Source organism: Marmota flaviventris, chromosome 2 (genome assembly GCF_047511675.1).
Source record: "Marmota flaviventris isolate mMarFla1 chromosome 2, mMarFla1.hap1, whole genome shotgun sequence".
NCBI classification, from domain to species: Eukaryota; Metazoa; Chordata; class Mammalia; order Rodentia; family Sciuridae; genus Marmota; species Marmota flaviventris.
The window spans coordinates 198,392,390-198,417,553 of NC_092499.1; the positions used below are offsets into that span (position 1 = coordinate 198,392,390).

Sequence of the window (25,164 nt, forward strand, 5' to 3'; positions counted from 1 at the left end):
TTCTGTTTGGAACAGTTCATTGTTGGTAACTGTAGTCACCATGATGCACAAGAGCTGAACTTATTCCTCCGGTCAGGCGGAAACATTGTACCATTTGGCCAACGTCTCCCTGGGATTCCATCCCGCCTCCAACAGCGTGAGGTGTTTCTGAGTTCCACGCTTTAGATTCCACATACAAGTCAGATCATGTGGCATTCTTTTTAAGTTCAGATGCCTTTAGTGACTTTTCTTGTTTTATTGGACTAGCTAGAACTTTTGTATAATGTTTAATGGAAGTGGTAAGGCGGACAGCTTCATCTTGTTTTGATTTTAGGGGTAGCTGTGGGTAGTCTTAGCTGTCCAGTACTATAAGTTTTCTGCTGTAACCAAAAATGCCATAAGTAGGCGCCTTCAACAATAGCAATTGATCTCCCACAGTTCCAGAAGTTAAAAGTCCAGGACCAAGAGGCCAGTTTATTGATTTCCTGGTGAGGGCTTACTTCTCGGCTTGTAAACAAGGGCTTTCTTGCTGCGTCCTCATACTGGGGAGAAAGAGGGAGAGAGAGAGAGAGAGAGAGAGAGAGAGAGAGAGAGAGAGACAGAGAGACAGAGAGGATACCTTTTCTCTCTTGGTATTGGTATGTCTCTCTCTCTCTCTCTCTCTCTCTCTCACCAGGGATTGAACCAAAGGGTGCTTAACCCCCCCGAGCCACACCCCCAGCCCTTTTGAGACAGGGTCTTGCTAAGTTCTTAGCGCCTCACTAAGTTGCTTAGGCTGGCTTTGAACCTGTGATCCTCATGTCTCAGCCTCCCCAGATGCTGGGATTACAGGTGTGTGCCACCTTGCCTGGCTCTCATCTCGTCTTCTAAGGTTCTTGTCAGGGCACTAACCGCATTTCTAAGGTCCCCACCTTCATGACCTAAGCACCTCCCAAAGCCCCACCTCTCAGTGCCACCATATGGATGACTAGAACTGCAGGGCATGGATTTTGGTGGTGGTGCTGATGGGGACAAACGTTCAGGCCATCACCCGTGCCTTCTGATTTAGAAAGGCTTTTTTTATACCCTACTTCTGGTTTGGTGTTTTCGAAGTAGATGATGGGTTTTATCCAATGTGTTTTCTGCATTTATTGAAATAATCTTTTGCCCCTCAGTTTGTGAATGTTGCAAATTATATTGATTGAATCTCAAATTTCAGACCAACTCTGCATCCTTGGGACAGACACCACGCTTCTAAAATTCATTGTTGGACTTGATTTGCTAACATCTTGTTCAGAAATTTTATACCTGAGTTTCTGAGGCCTGATGGTGAGTAGTTTTCTCCTTTGTCTGATTTTGATATCAGGATAGTACTGACCACAGAATGTGTTGAGAATTATGGCTTCTTTTTCAATTTTCTTGAAGAATTTGTGTAGAAAGGATATTTCTTTGATAGAATCAGTGAAGGCCTCTGGACTTGGCATTTTCTTTATGATTTATTTCATTTTATTTTTGTACTGGGGATTGAACCTGGGCCTCCAGCATGATAGGCCGATGCTTTGCCACGGAGTCACACCCTCAGCTCTTGTTCATGATTTTTTTCAAAACAACAAAAAGTCAATTTATTTGACCGACACAGGCCTATTTAGGTGACCTCCTCCTGTGTGAGTTTTGGTAGTTTCTTCTTCTTTCTTTGTTTTATTGGAGCATCACAGTCACCCAGGAGAGCCGGGTTCACTTGACATGACCACACACACACACACACACACACACACACACACACGGAAGTCAATCTGCCTCAGTCCCTCTCCAGCTTGGTCAGTTTCTGTCGTGTGAGGAACGTGTCCGTTTCATGGAGATTGTCAGATTCTGGGCGTGACAGTCACGTCGCATGGCTGTCCTTGGCCGATTCTTGGGACGTCACACCTTGCATTTCTTGGGTGACTTTGTACCTTCCTTTTTTCTGACATTTTCTGGTTTGGTAGCTTGTGGATTCCATGCGGATCTTCATTGTTTCCTCAGGTGGAAGACGAGGTCCTGCTGTGACCTTTCTTCTTTTCTGATTCAGACCCTCTGCACTACAAACGTCCCTGTGCGAACAGCTTTAATGATATTCCCTAAATTCAGATGAGTTGTGTTTTAATTTTCACCTGGTTCAAGTACGTTTTAATCTCCCATTGGCCCGGGGGTCGAGCAGCTTCGTCCACTGTTGGCATTGATGCAGCTGCTGACTCGGGTCAGCGCAGAGTGTCCTGAGGCAGGAGCGGGTGGGAGCGTCAAAACAGCATCGGCAGGTGGGTCTGTCGGTGGCAGCGTGTGAACTGCCAGCCTCTGGAGCTTGGAAGCAGCCCTCGAGGGGACCCTGGATAGTTTCCAACTGGTTTTTGTGGGAAGCGTGCCCACTCACATGCCCTTCCCTTCTGACGGACACTGGGGAGAAGAGGCCAGGGACCTGAGTCGGAGCTGACAACTGTTGATGTCATTAGGGTTTATGGGAGCTTGTTAGACCCACGGTAAAATCCAAGTCACCCACTTATTGTTGGACCTTAGACCGAAGGATCAGTGAAGGACAGAGGAATACCAAAAGAGGAATTCAGAGAGACACAATGTCACTTACTTCTGACGGGGAACAAAGATAACCTTGCAGCATAACCCAAATTCTTGGAAAGGGAGTCTTTAGAGTCCTCTTTGCCGTGGGATCATGGATACATAGTAGCATCTAATTAATTCTTCCTTCTGTCCTTCCTCTCTTCCCTGATTTCTTATCAGTTTTTTTCCGTTGTTGAAACCATATGGCAGAGGTCACATTCAAGGTGTCTGAAGATAATCCAAGGTTATGAAGAAGGAAAGTTTGTCATACTTCCTGTTCTCCAAAGAAAACAATTTAGAAGTTGCTGAATAGGTTCTATGCATGTGCTAAATACTCTGGAGTGAGAACACAATGACCAAATCAATGCTGAAGCCTCGCACGTCCTTAAAACTTGACTTAAAAATGCTTGTCCACCTTGTCTGTGACTCAACAAAGCAGGGATAAGCACCCCCCCATACACTCTGCCCCCTGTGGGCGGAACATTCTGGGTTGAATCCAAAGCCGCACTGAGCACCCCAGCTGTTCCTTTTCTGTTCTTTCCCCTGAGTCTGTATTCACGAAGGTCCACACGCCCTCAAGCTAGGTTGGCTTCCACGAAGCCCCAGAACGTTGGTGGCTTTCAGAGGAGAAGACAAGGGATCTTCATTCAGACTTTACTGCTGCCACTTAATGCTGACGAGCCCAGGACACCTCGTAGACGGGAAGACGCACACGGAGCACGTCCAGGGAATGAATGCAAGACTCCGCAGGCTGCTGGGCGGCTGCGAGTTTGCCCCCCAGGCTCTGCGATCACCAAGGGCCAGGACGTGGACTCTGCCGCACGCTCTTCACCAGCGATCGGCAGCGCGGCCAGGAGCAGTTGTTCTTGGGTGCCCAGTGCGTCCTCTGCTTATGTGCTCTGGGTTTCTTTGGAAACCCCCTTTCCCTCATCTCAGCTGACCCCAACTGTAGCTCCAGCTGTGGACGTGAGACCCGGGGTGCAGCTCCATGCCACCCGCCACAGAGATGGGTCTGGGGATGGACAGGTGACTGAGTCCAGACCAGCGGGAGCTTTTCAGGGACAGCTGCGATTGCAGGCAGGACTGAGCCCTGTGTGGTGGGAGGAGCCTGCTTGCAGAGCCTGGCTAACATAGAGGTGGCCTAAAACTGTTGTGCCCCTGGGGGAGAATGCCTGGGGACTGCGGGAAGTGTTCTACAGTCCTGAGACCCAGCAGTCAGTGTCCAAGCTCCTCTTGGAGACAGAACCACCCCTTGAAGGCCTCTGCGCCTCTGCTCTCAGATGAGCTGCAGGTAACAGGGTCTCAAAATGCAGGGCCAATGAACAGCATGAGCCCCGACTTGGGACCAAGAGGTCTGGGTTCAAATCCCAGGGCCACCAAGCACTAGCCAGTCGCTCCCGACTCTGATCGTCATCGTTTTTATCTGGGAAAGGGGCCTAGGTAATATGAAACCTGCTTTTGTGAGAATTATGGCTTCCTTATCATGTTGTTAAATATGTATTTGTGTGATTATTTGATTACTTTCCACAAAGACCAAGTCTACACTGCCTGGAAAGTCAGCAGGTGCTTCATAAATACTTGTTAATAAGTATATAAATAGAGAAGACCAGCAGGTATGCCCTTGGCTCAAAATGGATGGCAGTAATATCAGTCTCCCTGCCTTTTGGAGCACAGTTCAGACTCCAGGGCCGACATGGGCAGGTGGGTAAGGGATCTCAGGTAAGCTGCCGGCTCTGGAATCCTCGCACCCTTCCTAAATGCACCAGGTGGGCTTAGTTTCGACCAAACACTGCTCCTTGGGACTGTGGCTAGGCCAGCAGAGCTTTCAAAAGAAGCCAGAAGTGAGGGTTTTTAGGTAAACATTTCTACTTTTGGACTTGGATGCACACACACACACACACACACACGGAAAGGCCACAACACATCTGGGGGTGGATTTAGCCCTGGGGTGACCAGTTCATTACAACTGAACCACATCTGGGCCCCTCTTCCATGTAGGAGCTCAGACCACACAGTCACGAGTGACCCCCGAAGGTGACTCTGCGTACGTACCAGTCAGGGACTCAGAACTCTGGTTGGGGACGTTGTGCGGTGCCTCCTGGAGGACGTAGGTGGACGTGGACAGGGGCGAAGGGCAGAGGCTGCCGGCCGGGACGTAGGGAGCGCTGTAGGACGAGCTGTAATACTGGGGGTACTGGCTCTGGGGGAAGCTGGGGTAGGAAGGATAGTCCTGGGGAGAGAGAAAAGCCCAGCCCGGCGTGAGCAGGGGGCCTCCTGGGCTGCGCCCCCTGGGCCCAGAACTGTCCCATATGAGGGTGAAGGCTCTCCAAGGGCGGGGGTGTCCTCACTGCGGTTTCCCAGGAGCGACTCTAGGACAAGGACCAGCGCCAGTAGCACATTTGGAAGGGGAAGGAGACCCCAGGAGGGGAGGGGGGTGAGCGCGAAGGGAAGGGAGGGCAGCCTGGTCAGCTTCCTCTGGGCGCTGAGCTGACCTGCGCTGGGCATCCCGGGGACCTGGGCTGGGGCTGGGGGTTACACCCCACTTCACCCCCTTCGAGCTCTGCTCCAGGGGTGACACCCCGGCACTTCCTGCCTGCCCTGTGCACTAGAAAAACTCCCAGGGACAGGGACTCAGGGATGGGCAGTTGGAGGTGACCCTGAAGGACAAGCTGTGGCCTCGACAGTCATGTTGGCCACTGTTGCGTCCCCAGCACTGGGAACAGTGCCTGGCACACATGGTAACTCAGTGAGGTGAATGAACAATGAAGGCCACTTGTACCCAGGAGCCCAGGTCACTTGGTGCAATGTAACAGCCCCAAGGTGCAATGTAACAGCCCCTGGAAGCGTAAGGGATCCAGAATGTTCTTTGAGGGCGTCACGGAGACCAAGTCGATGATGTCGATCCCCTTTGGTCAAGTTCATCTGTCCAACTCTCCCAGAGTCACCGTTTCACACGGTTGGTCCCACTGTCCCCATGACCAGTGCTCCTCCCTGCAGGGGACTCTCAGGGAGGTCGGCGTCCTGGGCTCCAGCCCAGATCTACTGAGTCAGAACTTCCAGGGAGTCTGTGTTCTTGAGAAGGTCTTATGGTGACAGGGACAAATGCCTGGGTCCCTAATCATACCTACAGAAGTTCTGTGGCACTGACGAGTGTCTTATCTCTGTACGGAGTCCACTGGAAGTTCACAAGCACACGTGGAACGATGTTTGTGTTTTCCAAGTTTCAGTGACTCAGCTATTTCATCTCACTGAAGAAGAAATGGTACCTTCCTCATGGGTCCAGAGGCCCATCTGCCCTTGGCACAGTTTTAAAACTAGTCTGAAAGCACCTTCGTCTCTTGTTTAGAAATAACTGGAGACACACAGGCGGGGAGTGCCGACGGCACCGGCTCTGAGCCCTTCGGCAGGAGAATTCCCTAGGAACTCCCGAAGTGAACCGGAGGCTCTCAATACCAGCTGGCACCTGGTTAAACCAGGATTTTTGAAGCACCTACTATGTGCAGGGCTTTTAGCCTTGGGGATGCAGAGGTGAGCAGGCTATGCCGCCCCTTTGGGAGGCCGTGGCCTGGTGAGAAACACCTGCCCCTCACTCCTAGACGCAGCAGGTGTGGGGGGGCGGGGACAGGGCAAGAGTGAACATTTACCCCCAGGATATCCTGGAAATCTTCAAAAAGATCTTTCCAGTGGCCTCTTGCCCAATCGGCCCCTGTGGTCTGCAAACCTGGGGACTCAGAGGAAGGAGTTCTGGTGGACACCATGTGGAGTGGGCTCTCTGGACCCCCGGATTTGAGGGGAACTTAGAAAATAGCCGTGTGGGCCGCGCTGACCTGGTGCACCCCGAATCCCGCTGCGTTGGTCAGCCCGTTTGTTCCTTGGTAGAGGCCGGCCGTACCTGCAGGAGGAGACGGGGTACAGATTAGGCTTCTCATAATCAGAGAGAGAGGTGGAGGAGAAGCACGTGGTGGCCAGGTGGGTCTTGGAGGTCTGAGGCTGGGGCAGGATCAGAGCCTCCATTACCAAATCTCTCTGAAGACAAATCACGTCCTTCTGCAGGGGACACTGGGGACAGAAATGAGACACTGCACACAACACTGATTCCCTTGACCCTCGAGGTTTGTGTTCTTATGTTATTTATTTTACAAATTCTTGTCAAATGACCCAATATTCACCATCTCAGCCATTTTAAAGTGTGTTGCTGGGCAGCGTGATTGACACCGTGTGATCCTGGCGTCCGTCTCTAGGACCTTTTCCAACTTGTAAAGTCGGAACTCTCTGCACTGATCAGCCCCCCACCCCTGCCATGCTGCTTCCTGACTGTCTGACTAGGCCAGGAACCTCGTCCAAGGGGACCCCACAGTGTTCATGACGGGCTCATTTCACAGGGCACAGTGTCTTCAAAGCTCATCCAATGATGCGGCCTGAGTTAGATTTCCTTCTCTTTTCAGGATAAAGAACATTCCACCGTGCGCATAGACCATAGTTCACTTATTTAATCATCTGTCGATGGACATTTGAGTCATTTACAACTTTTGCCCTTGGATAACGTGGCTATGAGCACGTGTAGAGGTGTCTCTTGGAGACCCTACCTTCAATTCTTTTGAATGTATACCCAGAAATGCAATTGCTGGGTCTAGGGTAGGTCTGCTTTTGATTTTGTCTTCCATAGATTGTCCCACTCCACGTTCCCACCACCAGTGCACGAGGTTCCAGTTCCTCATCTTTACCAAAATTTATTTATTATCATTTTAGAGTAGCCATCTCCATGAGTGTGAGGAGGTAATGATTTTGTCCTGAATAAATAAATGAGATGATGTTACCTCTCTGAGCTTTAGTTTCCCCATCTACGAAATGGGAATAAAATGTACCATTATTACTAGAAAGTGCTCTTCAGTGGATAAGTAAAAGGATTCACGAGTGGGGTAGTGTTTAAGACGGGGTGGTCAGGGAAGGAGAATCTGAGATGACATTTGAGCTGAGACATGATTGATAAGAAGAGGCCAGGAATGGAAATATCTCAGGAGGAAGAATATTCATAAGTACTGAACTGCAAAGGCCCTGTGGTAGGTGGGCATTAACTTGGAAGGCCAGAGAAATGGGAAAAGGGCTGATGGGGCAGGAGCCTGCAGCGAGAAGGGAGTGACCCAGCAGTGACCTGTGTGTGTCAGGCACCATGCTGAGCTCTTCATGGGGAAAGAGAGACATAGAAAGGTCCAGTGCCTGACCAAGGCCACATAGGTAGGGGTGACAGCAGCTGGGAGAGGCTCCCAGGCAGTCTGGCTGGGGTCTGTTCTCAGCAATCTACACATGGCCTCTGTTGCATTTTAAAAAACTTATTAGGGTCTAATTTATACACTATAAAATCCCACCACTGTGTCTGTTTGACGATGTTTAAAGCACTGGTGGAATTGTGCAACTGTCTCCATGATCTAGTTTCAAAGCATCTGTTACCCCAAGGTTCCCTTCTGCCTGTTCACAGCTAGTCCCCAGCCCCAGCATCAAGCTGCCCCGGAACTGTTTCTGATTCTCTAAAGAACTTTCTGGAAATTCATGTAAATGTGATGGTAGAATACATGTCTGCACCATTCACCCAGCGGGGGCTTAGTTCTCATCAATGTTACAGCCAGTGTCTGAGGTTCACTCTTTTTTTTATCGCTGAATAGTTTTCCGTGGCGCATGTGTACAGCGTCCAATGTTTAACTGTCATGGATGATGGAACAATAAACATCTGTGTACCAGGCTGTGTGTGTGTGTGCATGTGTGTGCGCGCGTGTGTGTGTGGTGTGTATGTGTGTGTGTGCATGTGTGTGTGAGTGTGTGAGTGGACTGTGGAGTTATGTGGTAAGTGTATGTTGGACATTGAAATAAGTGGCCACATTGTTTCCCAGAGTGTCTGGTCATTTTGTGGCCCTACTGCCCAGGCACGAGGGTTCCAGGTTCCAGGGTCTCCAGCCTCTGTATTCGGTCTTTTTGGTTGGAGCCATTTCAGTAGGTGCCTAGTGGAATCTCATGGTGACTTTAAGTACCATTTCTCTAATGACTAATGATGTTGGATGATTTCCACGTGCTCATTAGCCACCCAGGTGTTTTCTCTGGTGAAATGTCCACTCACAGCTTTTACCTAGCTGGGCACAGTGTGCACACCCGTGATCCCAGGTTTTAGGAGGCTGAGGCGGAACTCAGTCCCCAAGTCTGAGACTAGCCTGCGCAACAGGGTGAGATTCCACCTAAAAAAACCTTTTGCCCATTTTTTGAAAAGTTAGACTTGTCCTCTTATGAGTTATATGAATTCTTTAAATATTGTGGAGACAAGTTCTTTATCAGATGATTCATAAAGTTATCTCCTAGCCTGCAGTTTATCTTTTTCAGCTTTTAATAATGTCTTTTGAACAACAAAAGTTTTTAAGTTCTCAGTTGTTTCTTTTCAAGTCTCTTTTTACAGAAGTAGCTCTGACATTTAGGTCCATGATCTAACCTAAGTGAATCTTGATGTGAGCACAGCTGGCCGGGCCTTCCTGAGCATTCCCACGAGCTGATGGGCAGAGGACAGATGGACACTTAAATGAACTGCAACCACATCATGTAAGAAGTTCCCACGGGCTGTTTTTTTCTGTGGTGGCTGGAATGGACTCCAGGGGTCTTTTCCAGGGACAGGTCAGGAGCAGGTAGAGGACAGACAGTAGGGAGCTATGGACACCTCCAGGAATGTCCAGGGTGACAGATCATAAGGAACAGAAGGGCTCAACCTGCTCTGCATTAGCATCTCCCAAGGAACCAAGCCAAGCCGACACCTCTCTGGAGAGGTCTAATGCACAGCAGGGTTGGGAATCAGGAGTTGATGCTAGATCCTCTCATCCACATGGGAAGGCCGAGGCCCCAAAGGGAAGGCAAGTGGCCCAGAGCTGTGACTCAGAGCCTTGGTAGCAGAGACGGGCGGGAGCCGGCCTCCTGCCTTTCCTCGGCAGCACATAGAAGCACGAGTCCCACAGGGCACAGGACCACGAGTTCCTTCCTCATTCAGCTGGGACTGCTGAGCGCCATCTGCACAAGCCCTGAACCAGGCGTTCGCACCACGTGCCACTTCACTGTCACACCAACCCCTGGAGGGCACAGTCACCAGCCCCAGTTCTATTCAGAGAAAGGAGGGCTGCGGAGCAGGACTTGCCAAGGTCCTAGAGCATTCACCTGTGAGGGTGGGATCCACTGTTTCTTCACGCGAACACAATGCGGCCCAGGGCAAGGCCATCCAAAGACAGCGGCTCCGCTCCTGGCCCACGGAGGCCAGAAGGAAGGGGCGCACGCTTCTCACGAGCTTAAGGAAAGAGCCGTCAACCCGAGTTCTACAGCCAGAGGACATGTCCTTCAGGGTGAAGGAGCTGCCAGGCACCCTCAAGTAAGAACAATGGAGAGAAGCCGACCTCCCGGAAAGTTCTTGAAACAGACAGGAAGTTAGTTCAGACAGATTTAAGGAGTCAGAACATGGTGATAAGTCCTGCAGGACGGCTCCCCTCTGTGGGCTCGCCTGGCCACTCACATATAGTTGGCTCATCGGCTCCAGTTTGCTGCCAAATCATCGGAAGTTTCAGCCGCGCCTTGTAACTGTACCAAGGACCGCCATCGGTCCACAGGCACACCTCTAAACGGACCTTACCCCATACTGCAACGTGCTGGGTGCTGGGAGGAAGCCGAGAGGCTCTTGGGGACCGTGTTCCCAGGGAGTTTTAGGGCACAAACAAGGTCCTGAAAGCTGACTGGGGAAGAGGTGGGATCAGGGAAGGCTTCCTGGAGGTAATGACAGCCAAACCCACCTCCAGAGGACGAAGAGGGGCCAGCTGGGTGGGGAGCTGCCCAGCCTGGGAACCCTGCCATGCCCGGGCCTTCTCTGCTGACTGTCACCTCCATCTGCTGGGCTACGGCAGATGGACATCAGGGACATTTTGAGCCTGTTGTGGTGGAGAACCTTACCTGGTTGATTGAATTCCCTGAGTTTTAAGTAAAAGCTGACTTTCGGCCCCTGGCTCAGTAAAACTCTCTGAGGAGACACTCACTCATTCACTCCCTCCCGCCAACCATCGTGTGTTTCCTGGTGAGTCCCCAGGGTCACCACGTGGCAGCCACTGTCCTAGATATGGGGTGGCACCTGACATACGGAGAGGAGACAGACAACAAGCAGGAGAGCAGATCCGCGAGGAGCGAGGATCAATCCAGACAGACCACAAGGCAGCGATGGCCAAGCACAGGCTGCTGTGCCCTGCTGACCCGCCCACGCCACAGGGCGCCCCATGTCCAGAGAGAAATACAGAAACTGGGGCGAGGACTAGACACCTCTAGAGTAACCCACAGAGGAACGATAGGTCTGCCAAATCTAATAACAACAAATCAAATTGCATTTTTGGATTTTGTTTTAAAATAATCTAAAAAATTAAAATAGTTCCAAATTTCCCATTTCTCAACCTGTTTTCCATTACTGCCAGCCTTCTCCAGGGATGGTTGTTGTTGTTGTTGTTGTTTTGTACCAGGGATTGAACTCGGGGACACTCGACCACTGAGCCATGTCCCCAGCCCTATTCTGTATTTTATTGAGAGACAGCGTCTCACTGAGTTGCTTAGTGCCTCGCTTTTGCTGAGGCTGGCTTTGAACCCACCATCCTCCTGCCTCAGCCTCCCGAGCTGCTGGGATTATAGGCCTGCACCATGGCACCCAGCTCCGGGGATCATTTTAGACATTTTTCTCCCTAACAATCCCTCCTTTCATGAAAATTTAACATTCAAGTTATACTATTCGTCTGATTAGGTACCGTGCGTGCGTTTGTGCTTTAGATAGAACTGCGTAGACTGCAGTCCCTTCAGGAACCGCGGTCTCCCTGGCGGGGTGGGGGTGGTTATTGCCTCCACCGAGAGCACGTCCTGGTGACTAGTTTTGACTGTACTTTGTGCTAAATGAGGGGAGGACCGGGTCCTCCACTTCAGTGAGAGCGAGGAGCACCGGGGGACATTGCCTGGCGGTGGCCTCGGCACCCTAGTGGTGGCCGCGGTGCTGGGGCATGATGCCCGGGGGTGGGGTGGGGTCTCCTTGGGTGCCGCTGCCCACCCTCCAAGGAGGTACTTGTTGCTCAGTTTACAGAGCCTCAGTGCTGGAGACCCTGGGACTCAGCCCAGGGCGCCAGAGCTGGACACTGCGGCCCCCGCCCCGCTCGGTGGCCGGAATCAATGTAGAAAAGGGAAGAAAAGAAGGAGAGAGAGTGGGTGGGAAGGAGAAGAAAGGGGGCCTGGGAGTGGGGCGTGTAGGACTCCACGGGAAACCGCAGGCCGATTCCTTCAAAAGTCCCCCTTAGAGTCCCCAGAATCACCCAGAAGACTGAAAACACCGTCACAGCAGCCTAAGCCGGAAACGACCCGCGTGACCACTGACAGAAGATGGCAAATGAGACGGGGCTCGGGGCCACCCCGAATCCCAGGATCTAGAACCCAAGTGCCCACGTGTGACACTTTGAGAGCCACACCACGCAGGTGGGCAGCCCCTGGCCACGCGGCCCGGTGGCCTCGCACACTCACTCAGACGGGTCGAGCTCCGTGGCTGAGGTGAGTGTGAGACACGACAGATCTCAGCTCAGACGGGTCCCTCCCAGGTGTCTCATTATGCGTGTGACAATATTTCCAAAATCTACGAAAAATCTAAATCCAAAGCGTTTCTGTCCCCAGCACTCTGGATAAGGGACACCCGTCCTGCGTCTCCAGACAATGGAACATCATCCAGGTACCAAGAGGAGCGAGCGACACTGGCCACGGCGCAGACAACTCTTGGGCTACGGGGCCCAGGGGTAGCCAATGCGAAGCCCCACGGAGTGACCCCCTTTAACCTGAACACTTGAGTGGACACTCCCCAGGGACCACAGGTGGGGCTGCCAGGGCTGGGGAGGGCGGTCAGGAGCGACGGGTGCAGACTCTCCTTTTGGGGTGATAAAGTGTCCTGGAGCTACCCAGAGGGTGGTCACCTCTCACTGGGAAGGTAGCTGATGCCGTAAAGTGGCTGCTTTTATGTCCCGGGAATTTTATCAATTTAAAACCTGAACCAACCTGGGCCCCCGCTGCCTCCCCACGTGGGGTCTCCAGGCCTGCAGCAAAGGGAGGCGCAGAGGGGCGCAGGAGGCCGGTGCCCTCCTCAGCCTGCTGGCTGCACGCGAGACCCAGGGGAGACAGCACCTGAGTCCGCAGGACCCTTGCAGCCCAGCCTGAGGCCAGGGGACAGTTCCCCACTCTTCCGTGCCAGCCCTTCCCACCTCTCCCTGTCTCCATAGAAGGCTCCTCCTGGGGGGGGACACAGGGCCTGGCGCTCTGGGCTGGATGGACCCCCTCTGAGACCACCAGTTCTTTCCCAGGGAGCTGCTTGAAACTTGCATGAGATTCCGGATCTTTCAAAATATTGGTTTGAAAAGATTGTCCCTCCCTGGTCCTGGGGACACACGGTGCATAGGCTGGGACACGAGTGTGTCACCTGCCCTGCTCCTGGCACATGACCCTGAGCCCTCCTGTGTTCCTGACGCCTGGAGGTGACCACATGAAAGAGCGGGTACCGCTCGAGACTGAGGGTGCCTCCCTGGTCCCCGCGGTGCCATCCAAGAGGCCACTTGGGAGTGGACGGCTGAATTCCAGGTCCTGGCGTGCGTGGTACCTCAGATCAAAAGTCCCACCTGCGGGGACATGTTTCACGGAGGCAGCTGTGTCTGGGAATCTCTGCCCCGGGGCTTCTCTGCTGAGGAAACCCTCCCGGTGGCCCAGGTGGTCCCTGAAGCCCTCCTCTGTCCTCTACCAGCTATTTCTGCATTCCGTGACCGCGTGTGGCCGGGTCAGCAGGCTGAGGCCGAGGGGCCAAGGCCAGCGGGTCAGGGCGGTGCTTCCCGGTGGTGTCACTGGCTGGGGACTCCTCGCGGGCCGTCCCCTCGTGGGCTGCAGACCCTGGGCTGGGCTTCAGAGTGGTGGCAGGAGAAGAGGCACAGATCGTCCTAGCTCCTGTGTCCCAGGGCGTGGGCCCCAGCGCCTGGGAGGGGAGGGCACGGGCAAGGCTGCCCACCAACCGTCCAGCCCTGTGGGAACGGAGGCCAGTGACACGCGGTCAGCACACTGTCACGCCACAGGCAATTCTCTGGGCGAGTCAACCACTCCACACCCGGCGGCCACGAGGAGACCGCTGACCCAGGGATACCTAGTGGCCGCAGAGGCCCAGCAGACAGGAACCCTGCGTGCCCCCCCCCCCAGTGCCCAGGAGGAACTGCAGAGGGGGAGGGGGTGAAGGGGCGCCAGAGAGGTGGGGCGGGCGGGCGGGCGGGGTCAGAGTGAGCAGAGCTGGGCCCTTCCACCCTGCACCCAGGAGGCCTCTCAGGCCAGCAGGAGACGGGAGGGAGGGAGGGAGGACAGACACGGTGCAGACACTGTGATCAGTGGCTTCAGTGTTGGGGAGCAAGAGGCAGTGGTGGGGACTGGCTCCGCGTAAGCATCAGTAGTTGGTGGCAGACACCATTTGGCTGCCCAGCAGGCGTCACCAATCCCTTTGTCCTTCGCTTCTCCTTACAGAGGGCAACAGAGACAGCTTGCTTTCCTGGCCTAGTGTTTTCCTGTCCTCCCCGTACCTGGCTCCTCCCCTGAATCATGAGAGGATGTGGTGGTTGGAGTTACAGCAGCCATCTTGGGACATGAGGCCGTGAGCATGAAAGCTTAAAGCCCCACATGCTGAGGCTGAGGCATGGAAAGATGAAAAGAAACCGGTCTTCAAAGATATAATTGAGCTGCGGAGCTAACCCTGGGGACCAGATGGACACTAAATGTGATTATGGTTTAAGGCGATGTCAGTTGGGCTTTGTAAGTGAACTGCCCAGGGCATTCCTAAGGATTCAACGCTCTCGGCTCCTGCCAGGCTCTGCCATGGGGGCGTGTGGATCCATGTGGCCAGAGCACCTGACTTTTCAGAAGACAGAAATCTGGATTTGTATGAGAGCCGCCTCGGTTTTTTTAAATGCAGGCAACAAACACAGATGAGTTGGACCCCAAACAAAACCAAACGAAAACCAACCACAGCACATTTGCAGGGTGGGCGTGGCTTAAGGCTTCCAGTTTGTGACCCCCCCAGGGGACAGAACAGTGAGAGTCCTCTGCCCGCAGGTGGCCAAGACACAGCCAGGAAGAGCTCCTGACCTGAGCAGAAGCAGCCTGGGCCCCAGCGGTGGGGGCCCCGTGAGCTCTGGCCCCACAAACACGTCAGCGTCAGGTCAGAGTCCAGAGCTGGGCCCGGAATTCTGGAGCCCTGGGGAAGGGTCCCAAAGACCAGGATGAGGCTGGCCTCCCCGGAGAGTGGAGGCTGGGAGTAACTTAGTGCTGACGGCGTGGACCTGGGCTTGCAGGCTGAGGCTCAGACCGACTGCACCAGGGATTGGCGACGTCCCTGTAACTGTGCGTCCCCCCAGGTCAGGGACCCTGTGTGGACAGCCGCCACAGCCAGCCCATCCCACCCTGCCGCCCACCCTGTGGTGCGAATGAGAAGTTAATTCAGTGTGTGGCACTTTTTCCACGTCAGTCCCACCCAGGTCTCCTCTTTTCGTCGCTGGTTTCCTCTCACCCTCCGTCCCTCCGCTGGCAAGAATTCTGGTGTCTGATGCGTATTAGTTTGTTTGTCATAGAATGAAATACCTGAGGTCGGCTGACTTTACAAAGAAAAGAGGTTTATGTAGCTGCCATGAAAGTTCACTAGGAAACAGCTTCCTGAGCTGAGAAAGGGAAGAAAAGACAAAAGGCTTGTGGAGGTCCCAGACCTGAGCCTGAAAGCCCAAGACCAGGCTGCCGCTGACCTGGCCCTGGCGAGGCCCTCGGGACAGATGGCTTCATGGCAGCGGCGAGGGGTCACGTCTCCATGCGGGAGGCCGACACAGGGTGGGACCCGCTGCTTGTGTCACCACAGCCCTCCCGGGAGAGCTGACCTCAGCAGCCCCTGAGAACTACCTTAAGTCCTCCTGAGGCAGAGCCCCCAGGGTCTGGGGACCCTCTGCCCTCGGGTCCTGTGTCTTCAGGGTCCACCCTGGGGACAAAGCTGTCAACACATGGATCCTCCTGGGGGACAAACCACATCCAAACGGTGACAGACGCAGTCTCTGTTTATATCGCTCCTGGGAAACCTGCGCTCGAATTCTGGGTCAGGGTCGATCCCTGTGAAGCCCGGGTGTCCATTTCACGTGGCCTCTGGGTTTTCCACCTGCGTTAAGTGGCCGAGGCCCTCTGTGCTGCTGTGTCCCCTCGTCTGCTGTCGGGCCCTGTCTTCACGAGCCTCCCGCTCACCCCCGGAGGATGCCAGGGTGGCCTCCTGCTCTCCGGCCACAGGCTGCAGTGACCCTCCTCCTTGCCATCCCTCCTCTGTGTGAGCAGGTGTCCTTGGGATTTGGCCCCAGGAGAGGGACTCTGGGTCCAAGGCGGTCAGGCCTGGCTTCCCCCAGGCCTGGCGGGAGCACCTGCAGGGCGGCCTGCTCCTTCTGCCATCCCTGGCAGGACACAGGTGACCACAGGTGACGCCTCCTCTGTGGTCCTCATCCACATTTGGCTCCTGGTGACTCTGAACACCCTTCTGACGTCCTCCTCTTTTTAGCGAGGTGGTGACACTTACGATGGCAGTCCCTTCGCTGGCCCGAGCCCAGCTCTAATGGAATCCAGCCCCGGGGAGCCTTCGCTCTTCCCGGGGATGTCGCTGGGCGTCCTGGCTCCGCGCATTACACACGGTCTTCTTGAGGCCGATCAGTTTACCGCATTGTCTGTGTCACCCTCGTGGGGACCCAGGAAGCAGGTCCTCCCGGGAAGCCATGGAGCAGGGTTCCCGGCCCCACCCCGCAGCCCAGGGCCTCGGCCAGCAGCCGGGCGGCTTCCGGGGTCACCTGGGTCACCTCCCGGATCTGCTCACGAGGCCTGGGTTTCCCCCCAGCACCACAAACAGCAGCAAAACAACCGATTCCCCAGAGCAAAGGGACCTCTGTGTGGGTCCACGGGGACACCCAGGGGCACACTCTCCCCCTAACTTACTGATGCCTCCATTAAAGTACCGTTAAAATACGTAAAAACACAAGTGTGGGTCTAGGGTGGTCAAGGACGGTGGAGGGGTGACCTATAAGGAGTGGACACCAAACGGTCAGCAGATGACACCAAAATGGGAAAGCAGAAGCAGGACGAGGGGGCCCGGAGGACACCCTCCGCCCGGGGCCCCGTCCCAGGCCGGGTTCAGGAAGGGACGGGCGCAGCCTCCGGGGCCTGTGGCTGGGTTCTTTCCTTTACCCAGAACGCAGTGGGGCGGGGAGCGGGAGCTGGGAGGCCCAGCTGGGAGGTGGGCCACCCCCTCCACAGCCCTCGTCGTGCCCTGCCTTCGCTTCCCTCCATCCCATCAACTTTGGCTGAGGGCCTACTACGCGCCCAGCAGGCAGCGCCTGAGAGTGCTGGTGCTGACTTCCTGGATGTCAGAGCCTGGAGGAGCCGAGAGTCCACACGGGATGGACGTGTTCGCCCGTGTTTGAGTACTAATGCCCACCCGTGGAGACGTCACAAGTGGGCCAGGGATCGCGAGTTCAAAGCAGCCTCAGCCACTGCGAGGCCCTCAGCAGCTCAGGGAGACCCTGTCTCTAATAAAACACAACACAGGGCTGGGGCTGGGGCGCAGGGGTCAAGGGCCCCCGAGTTCAACCCCAGGGACCAAAAAGCATCCAGGGAAGGTTGAAAAAGAAGCCCCTGTGGGGCCCAGACCCCAGCACCGAGTGGAAACAAAGCTTCGCGATTGGCCCTCAGCTCTGGGGTCAACAGGGACAAGGTGGCCCGTGTGCCGGGGAGGGAGGCGTCCTGGCGGTCTTGCTGAGGCTGAGGTGTCTCGACGTCCTGCCGTCTTGAAAGCCCCCAGGGCCACGTGGGGCCTGCGCCTCTGACCTGGGCTCGCTGCGGGCAGCCCGCATCTGGGTTTGATCAAGCCGGTTGTAGATGTCACAGTGGCCTCACTCACAGGTAGCGTAAAGCATATTTAACTGGCCATAAAACAGCCCACATTCCTGAGAAGCCGATTCAGAGGGTGGCCCTGTCACCGTGTCTCTGCCACAAGAGACGGCGTGATGCCGGGTGGGGGGCCCAGGAGCCACGGGCTGCAGGGGACAAGCTGTATCCACAGCCAGCCCCAAGCAGGGCCCACGGCAGGCTGGTGAGGCTACTCCTGCCACCCAAGGGACAGAACATGCATATCTGTTGGTTCCTTAGAGACACGGATGCCAGAAACAGGCCCCACACGGCCGTGTTGTCCTGTGGTTCACCAGGGAGCATCGAGCGTCTCAGGGGGACGGGCTCCCTCCAGCCCCAGACGTCACCAAGGAACCCCTCAGTGACCCGCAGGTCCAGCCAGGCGGAGGGGTCCAACACGCTGCGGGTGATGCTGGTGGGGACCTGGGCTCGACGCCGCCCAGCCCGCAGGCTGCTGCTCCAAGTCAGGGACAAGGGACCTCCCTGGCCCTCTCCTGGTCCCCCTGCTCCTCCCAGCTCAGGTTACCCGGCTGTGACGGTCCTTTCTTTGGTGGCCCTACACCCCTGCCATCATCTTGCAGACGCAGGGGCACCGCTATCTCCTTCCACCCAACCAGGCTCCAGGGAGCTGTCCTCCTGTCCCCTGGCAAGGCCCAGTTCCCAGGAGAGTAGGAGGTTCCTAAGAAATGACAATAAGAGAGCAGCTGTTTGTCCTTGGCACTATTTCCACCTGCAGCACAGCCCTGGGCACGGGGCAGACGTCCGGTGCCCACTTACTGAAGGAGGAAGTGAAGGAGAGAATGAGCTGATACCGTCACCAAGTGCCAAGTAGCTGGCCTGAGCCAAGCACTGTGGGCCCTGGCTGCTTCGCCTAGTCCACCCTCCATTCCACAAGGGCATCAGCAGGGCAAGGTGAGGCAGGAGACCGTCAATCACTTCACTGACGCTCCTGAGCACCTACTGTGCGCCTTCACCATTTCCGGAGCACCTACTGTGCGCCTTCACCATTTCCTGAGCACCTACTGTGTGCCAGTCTGCCCAAGTCCTGGGGGCCACAGGAGTGGACAGAACCATGAGGAGCCCTGCTCAGTGGAGAGGACACCCTGGTCCCAGGGCTGGAGGGGAATGTGAGGGACGTCTCCCGTGGTGAGAGGGGCTGGGCCATCAGGGGCAACGAAGGGCCTGTGGGACTGTCGGGGTACAGTGGGGTTGTCCACATCTGATCCAAGATTCCCAGGACACGAGAACTTGGAGGCAACTGGCGACCTCTAACTGTGGGGCTGTGGGCAGCAGAGCTGGGGCCTGGAGCCAGGCGGTCACCCTGGGCTGGCCAGTCTGCACCTCCATTTTGTCCAACCTGCTCTCCTTTCTACCCCGGAGACTTCTGAGCAGCTTCAGTGGGAGTTTGGCTCCATGTAGCTGCAGGCCTCTCTAGGGAGGAGGGGACACAGGTGTCCCCGACACGGCACGAGCTCCTGCTCCCAGCCGCAGGCGCCTGGTTGGTTTGGACGGTGATGGGGATGCCAGTCACATGCCCACGGGGACGCTGCAGGGGCACAGCCCGCAGGACAGCAGCCCTCTGCCAGGGTGACGCCTGGACAAGCAGCGGCCAACATCTGGCTAGTGGCAGGGTGGCCGTCCAAAGAGCCAAGATCCGTCTCTGGTCTAAAGTTTCCTGCAGTAAAGACGACCTTCTCCAAGTTGATACTTTTTCAAAGAGAGAGGTCAAGGGCTCACCAAAGTAACCTCCTGCGGCCATCCTCCGACGCCTCCGAGGATCGCAAATCTCTCCGTCCGCCTGTTTGCCATTAGGAATACGGTTCCTTCCGCGGCCCTGTAAATTCCAAGGGGGTCCCTCTAATGCACCCCAGGAGGATGCGGGAATCACTTAGGCGAGAGCCTGGCTCCCTTAAGATGTCGTCCCCTTCCAGATCAAAGCCTCCTTGTCCCCGTCCTAGCAGCCATAATTCACTCCTTGCCCTCAAACCTCACGTTGCTTTTAAGGTTTGATGCTCCGAGCAGCTGGACGCTGGCTTTCATCTCGGCAGGGTCTGCTCCCCCTCAGTCGTCCCCTCCACGCAGCACAGGTTAAGTTGTCACCAAAGCCCTGCCTTGGGGCGCCCTGCCCACGCCTGCCTTGGCAGCGGGGGTTTAAAGGTTCCCTGAAATTCCGGGGGCGTCCCACGTCCTGAGCGCTTCACGGGGACCGGTCAGCAGAAGGGACAGGTAAGGCCCGCTGAGGTTTCCTGCTGGGTTTTTTTTTTGACATTTGGTCCCCTCCCTGTACAAGGCAGCAGGTACAGGGAGGGGACAGGCGCTGCCCATTGAGCTTCGGCACTAGTGACGGCGTCTCCGTGCCGCAGCCCTGGCAGGAGGTACCGGCCGGGGGTCCGACCTCACCTGCGTGGCCTCCTTGACAACCACCAGTTTGCACAACCACAGGGGACATCGGACACACTCAAGTGAAGGGCCAGTCCCCAAACAGCTGGCCAGCATTCACCCAAAGCATCGAGGTCAGGGGAGCCTAGGGAGGCCCAGCGACTCACAGCAGAGGGAAACCTTGGTGGACCCGGGAATAGGAAGTGGACACTCGCGGGGAAACTGGTGCAATCCGCAGGAAGCCTGCGGTTGGGTGGGAAGCGCCGCCCTGGTGTCAGCTCCCGATTCCTCCCGCCTCTGCCCGCGGTCGTGGAGGATCCCGCCTTAGGGGAGGTTGGAGGGGGCCTGGGCTCTCCGCGTGTCCTTGGGTGTCTTCTGCAGCTCCAAACTCTTGGCACAATAAAAAAGGTAAACGAAACCCACTGGGTTCCGACCGGCAGAGCCTGACGGGCCGCTCGCTGGCCCCCAGTCCCTGGGCAAGCTGCTGACCCCTGCGCCTCGTCTCCCCGTCTGTAAACGGAAACCAGAAAACACGCCCATTTTATAGCAGTTGGAGGCCCCAGGAGCTGACACCCAGCAGGCGGAACCGCGGTGTGAACACTGACGGGGTCCCCACACCCAGGGGGGAGGCTTGGCCCAGGTGGTGCTCTTGGGAGGTGGTGGAGTCTTTGAGAGGGACCGAGTGGTTGCTGGGGTGGCCCTCGAAGGGACTGTGGATCCTGGTCTCAGTGTCTCTCTCTCCCTGGCTCACGATGTAGGCGGTTTGCTGCACCAGGAACTCCTGCCATGAGGCCCCACCAGAGGCCCAAAGCCATGGGCAACCTGATCTAGACTGGAACCTCCAGGACCATGAGCCCAAGTAACCTCTCCTCTTTATAAGTCAACTGCTTCAGGTCTTTTGTTACAGTAACACGAAGTTGACTCAGACAAGTACCAACGGGACACAATACAGCACCCATGTCTCTAACAAAAAATAAGAGGCAAAAAGTAACCAGGGGCCACTCAGGGGGCTCAGCTCCCTTTACTCATTTGTGTGCCCTGCCCTGTCCCCAGGGGCACCTGCATTTGCTGCTCCTCAACGAGGAATCTCATCTCACTGGTCCCAGCACTCCTTCATGTGTGCACATGAGCTTAACCCCAGCTGCAGTCCCGCACGGGCAATACGGCGGCCTAACGCACCTCACAGCATACGTGACGTTCAGGGAGTTAAATACAACATTTCAACGCAGAAGACAGAAAAGCCACTCCTTGAGAACGCAGACAAGCCACCTGATGTCATCTTTTTGCCTTTACAATAACAGGGGGAGGGGGACGTCATGCTCCCCGCTGGCCGTCCTAGACACAAGGAAACTGAAGCTCAGAGAAGTTAAGCAGCACGCTCAGGGCTGCACAGCTGGCCAGGGGTGAGGGCTCCACCGGGCACAGCCTGCACCTCGTCCCCACCAGCAGCTCAGAGCGCCCCTGGGGCAGGCCACGCTGCTGAGCCCTGAGCCGCACTTAACACCCAGCAGGCGTCCTGCATGGTGACAGGCTTGGCCCAGAGGTGGCCCTAGGCGGGGCTGGGTGCCACCACAGCCACCTGGTGACGTGTTGTGAGCAGGTGAAGGGACGGTTCCAGGGCAGGCCGATCAGAGGATGCCACACACGAGGCTGGGGGGGGGGGCACAGGCCCTGCTCAGCCCCTGCACAGCCCCCATCACTGCTCCTGTGGACGTTCCTACCAAGGGGCGGCTGCCGGATGCCAGTGGACACCAGTTTCCTGCTTTGTAAAAGGGAGGTGACGACATTGTCTACCTCAGGTAGTGGCTGTGGGCACCGGGTGAGAGGACCAGCACCTCAGTGCCCTGGGCATTAAATAGAGCCCAGTCATTACAGGATGAGGAGAAACCCAGCCACCTGATCCTCCTGTGGCTGAGAACAGCTTCAGATTGGCAGACTCCGCTAGAGTCTGTACCGCGGTTTCATTTTTGGTGAATCCATCTTTACTGATTATTTCCCCTTTACGGCGAACAATACCGGCTTCCCACAGAGTGACGCTCTCAACTGGCCTTTTTATTCACTTATTTTTTGTGGTAGGTGGACACAACGCCTTTGTCTTATTTATTCCTCTTTACGTGGTGCCGAGGATGGAACCCAGGGCCTCGCATGTGCTGGGCGAGTGCTCGGTCACGGGGCCCCAGCCTCAGCCCCTCAGTTTACCTTCTAAAAAGAAATTTGCTTTTGAGCCAAAGGAAATTTATAAATTTTCAAAAAAAAAAAAAAACCCAAATGGTCCAGTTGGACGGTCACTAGACCAAGGGATCAACCCCCGGCCCAGCAGACATCACTAATCCATCCCTGAACAGCCTCGCTCTGAGTGCAGGAGGCCTCAGCCGTTCACGGAGTGAGGTCTGCCATGGCTTCCTGGGCCGTCAGGTTCTCTCTCTAGAGTCCAGAACCTTGGGTGGCAGTCTGGTGGCGGAAAGAGACAGGCAGAGATGCAGGGTGCTGGAGTTCCTGAGTATCAGGGTCCCCTGTACAACCCCAGCCGTCTGCAGCAGGGGTAGCAGCCGGGCCCTGCCCTGTCTCAGAAGGACCCAGGAGCCAGGCCCACGTATGGGTGTCCATGACCCAGGAGGGTGGAGAACACCCCCACCCAGGCCCGGCTCCTTCCCTGCAGGCACCCACCTGATCAGCCCCTGGATAGCTAAGCCCCCGGGTCTCTGTGGGTGATGAATTTTCGACCCCTAACCCAGACGATCCCGTTTCTAGTGACAGTCAACAGTGATGACGGCATCGACTTTCCGTGGGAAGCCTGGGTCAGCCTTGCTGTGTGGCTTTAGGCAGACTGCTGTGAACGTCTCTGTTTCGGTATCCACCTGCTGGGCCGCTGTCATTAGAGAGATGGCCCATGTGACGGAACTAGAGCAGCATCTCCACACAGTCAGAGCACAGCAGGAAACGCGGACAGCAGAGACGCCTCCTGTGCTGACCACCTGCGGGTTCTGAGTGCACTTCACCACACCTAGGGGCTGGCTCATCCAGGCAGGCAGGTGGGCTCCAGCCCACACTCATCATCCCTCTAAGGCCACACTGTCCCCACCGCTCTGTAGTACGGATCTGCAGGTCAGACGGGGCCAGCTGGTGGGCCACGGAGTAGGTCTGCAGAGGGCGCTACCCTAGTAACAAGAGGAGCCGCCGTGCCCGACCCGGCCGACACCCACTGGGTGCGGCCTTGGCGAGCCTGGCCGCGTGCCGAGCGTCTAGTCAGTGATCTCACCCTCGTGATGTATCATGCCCCTTTCAGAGACCCAGAAACGGAGGCACAGAGCAGCACAATGATCCCCAGGTCACACAGCTGAGCAGGCAGTCCGTCTGCAGAAGCCCTGTCCTTGATCACCGTGAGGCCTGAGGGGACCCAGGGGCTGTCCCTCTGCTGGCAGGAGGGGAGCGAGGTCATGCCATCCGTGTATGCAGGCCACCTCCCGCCAGGGTTCAAATGCAAGACTGTTTCCCTCCGTGAGGTGCAGGTCAGGGAGGGGGCTTTCTCTGCAGGGGCCAGGAGTCAACGTCTCCTGCCGCACCTGCTCTAGACCCTCAGTGCTGCCTTTGCCACGCGGGAGCCGCAGGCCACAGACAGCACGTGCCGGGGGCCGTGTGCCAATAAAACTTTATTAGTGGACACAGAGATTCAGGTTTCCGACTGTTTGCAGCTGCTGCAAAAACTTCTTCTGATAGCTCCCCCAACCCTCTGAAAATGTGAAAGGCACTCCCAGCTCACGGGTGGCATGAAGCCAGGCAGGGAGGCAGGGGGTGGCAGGTGGCCTGTGCGGCCTTGGGCAGAGGACACAGGAGCCGCTGCTCACGAGGGTTTTATTTTATTTTAGTCTGTCCTGGAAAAACAACAACGGGTGACTTTCATTTTTGTTTGGTTTTTCTCTTGTCTTTGGAAGTCCTGGTGCTTTAAAGAGGCCCCTCGAGAGACAAATCCTGCGTGATTCTGCAGGAGCCAAGCTCACCCGCAGAAACTGGAGGAGGTTTCAGGGCCCCGAGGGGAGAGCGGGGCTGTTCCCTGGTTCCGCGTCCTGGTACCGCGTCTGCTCTGCAGGATGAAAACGCTCTGCAGACAGCTGCACACGGCCAGGAGCCAGGACGCCGTACCACGTGCTGCAAGACCCAGCGGCCGGTTTTAAGTTGTTTTTTGCCACAATGAACACACACGCTCACACTCACACACTCACACTCACACTCACACACACTCACACACACACTCAGGGCTTCCTCTGTCCCAGGAGCGTCCACGGAGGCAGAGCTGTAGCGGCTCTGTCCCTGCTGTGTGACCTCCTGTGTGGCTGGGGACAGAGCAGGCCCTTTGCACACCCTGACCTTTGACCTTCCTGTCGTGGGCCACAGGGGCCAGGCCCAGCCTGGGTCAGGACAGGTCGCTTCCGGGCTGCTCCCCACCCGACCCCTGGCCCAGTCCAGGGCCCTCCTTGCTCCTGGTCCGTGGCCGTCACCTCCTCCCCCCCAGTGTCCCACAGGGCACTGACCCAAGTGCAGAGCCCCTGAGCGCCGTGGAGGGCTGAGGCGCTCCTCCCAGACTCGGGGCCACCCAGCGGCTCTCATGTGACCTTGATTGGAAGCAGGGTCTCTGCAGGTGTGACGGAGGTAAGGACCCAGAGGGGCGCCTCCTGAGGGTCCCCAGATCCAGCGAGGGCGTCTCCCAGAGACACAGAGGAGGGGAGAAAAGACGCGGCCCCAGCCCAGGGCTCCTGTACTGCCACGGCTGGAGGAGGGGGAGGGTGCCCTCAGCCCTGGGGGAGCGTGGCCTCATCTCAGATTCCAGCCTCCAGAATGCGAGACTAGAATCTGCTGCTGTTTTAAGCCATTGAGCTTGGGCAGTGGTCACAGGAGTCCCAGGAGCACATCAGGACCCATCTGCCCTCCCCTCCCCCTCCTCCTCGCCCACCTGGGCACCTGCTCCTCACGTCCTCCTCTCTTCCATTCGGTCTCCGCTGGACCTCTGCACACTGCACTTTGCAGCTGCTGTTCCCCTTCTGAAACGCTCTTCCCTGCTCTGCAGGCTCCCTTCCTCCTGAGGCCCTTGGTCCCCATTCACCTTCTCCAGGCCCTCCCTGCCCCGACACGGCCACCCACAAAGGCCAGATTCCAATGTCCTCCCCGACTGTTCCCGCATGAACCCGCTGCTCTCTGAAACACTATGAATTCTACTTAAAT

At 56.2% G+C, this 25,164-nt stretch overlaps 1 protein-coding gene across 1 annotated transcript in view; it reads right to left on the bottom strand.

Annotated features, from left to right (window-relative positions):
* Eya2 (EYA transcriptional coactivator and phosphatase 2) overlaps positions 1–25,164 on the bottom strand; it is a 189,464-nt gene that overhangs the window by 69,122 nt on the left and 95,178 nt on the right. Inside the window, exons 6-7 of the mRNA XM_071609037.1 lie at positions 6,375–6,439; positions 4,600–4,777 (exon numbers count right to left, since the gene is read on the bottom strand). Coding sequence (XP_071465138.1) covers positions 4,600–4,777; positions 6,375–6,439 — 243 coding nt within the window. The remainder of the gene's footprint in view (positions 1–4,599; positions 4,778–6,374; positions 6,440–25,164) is intronic.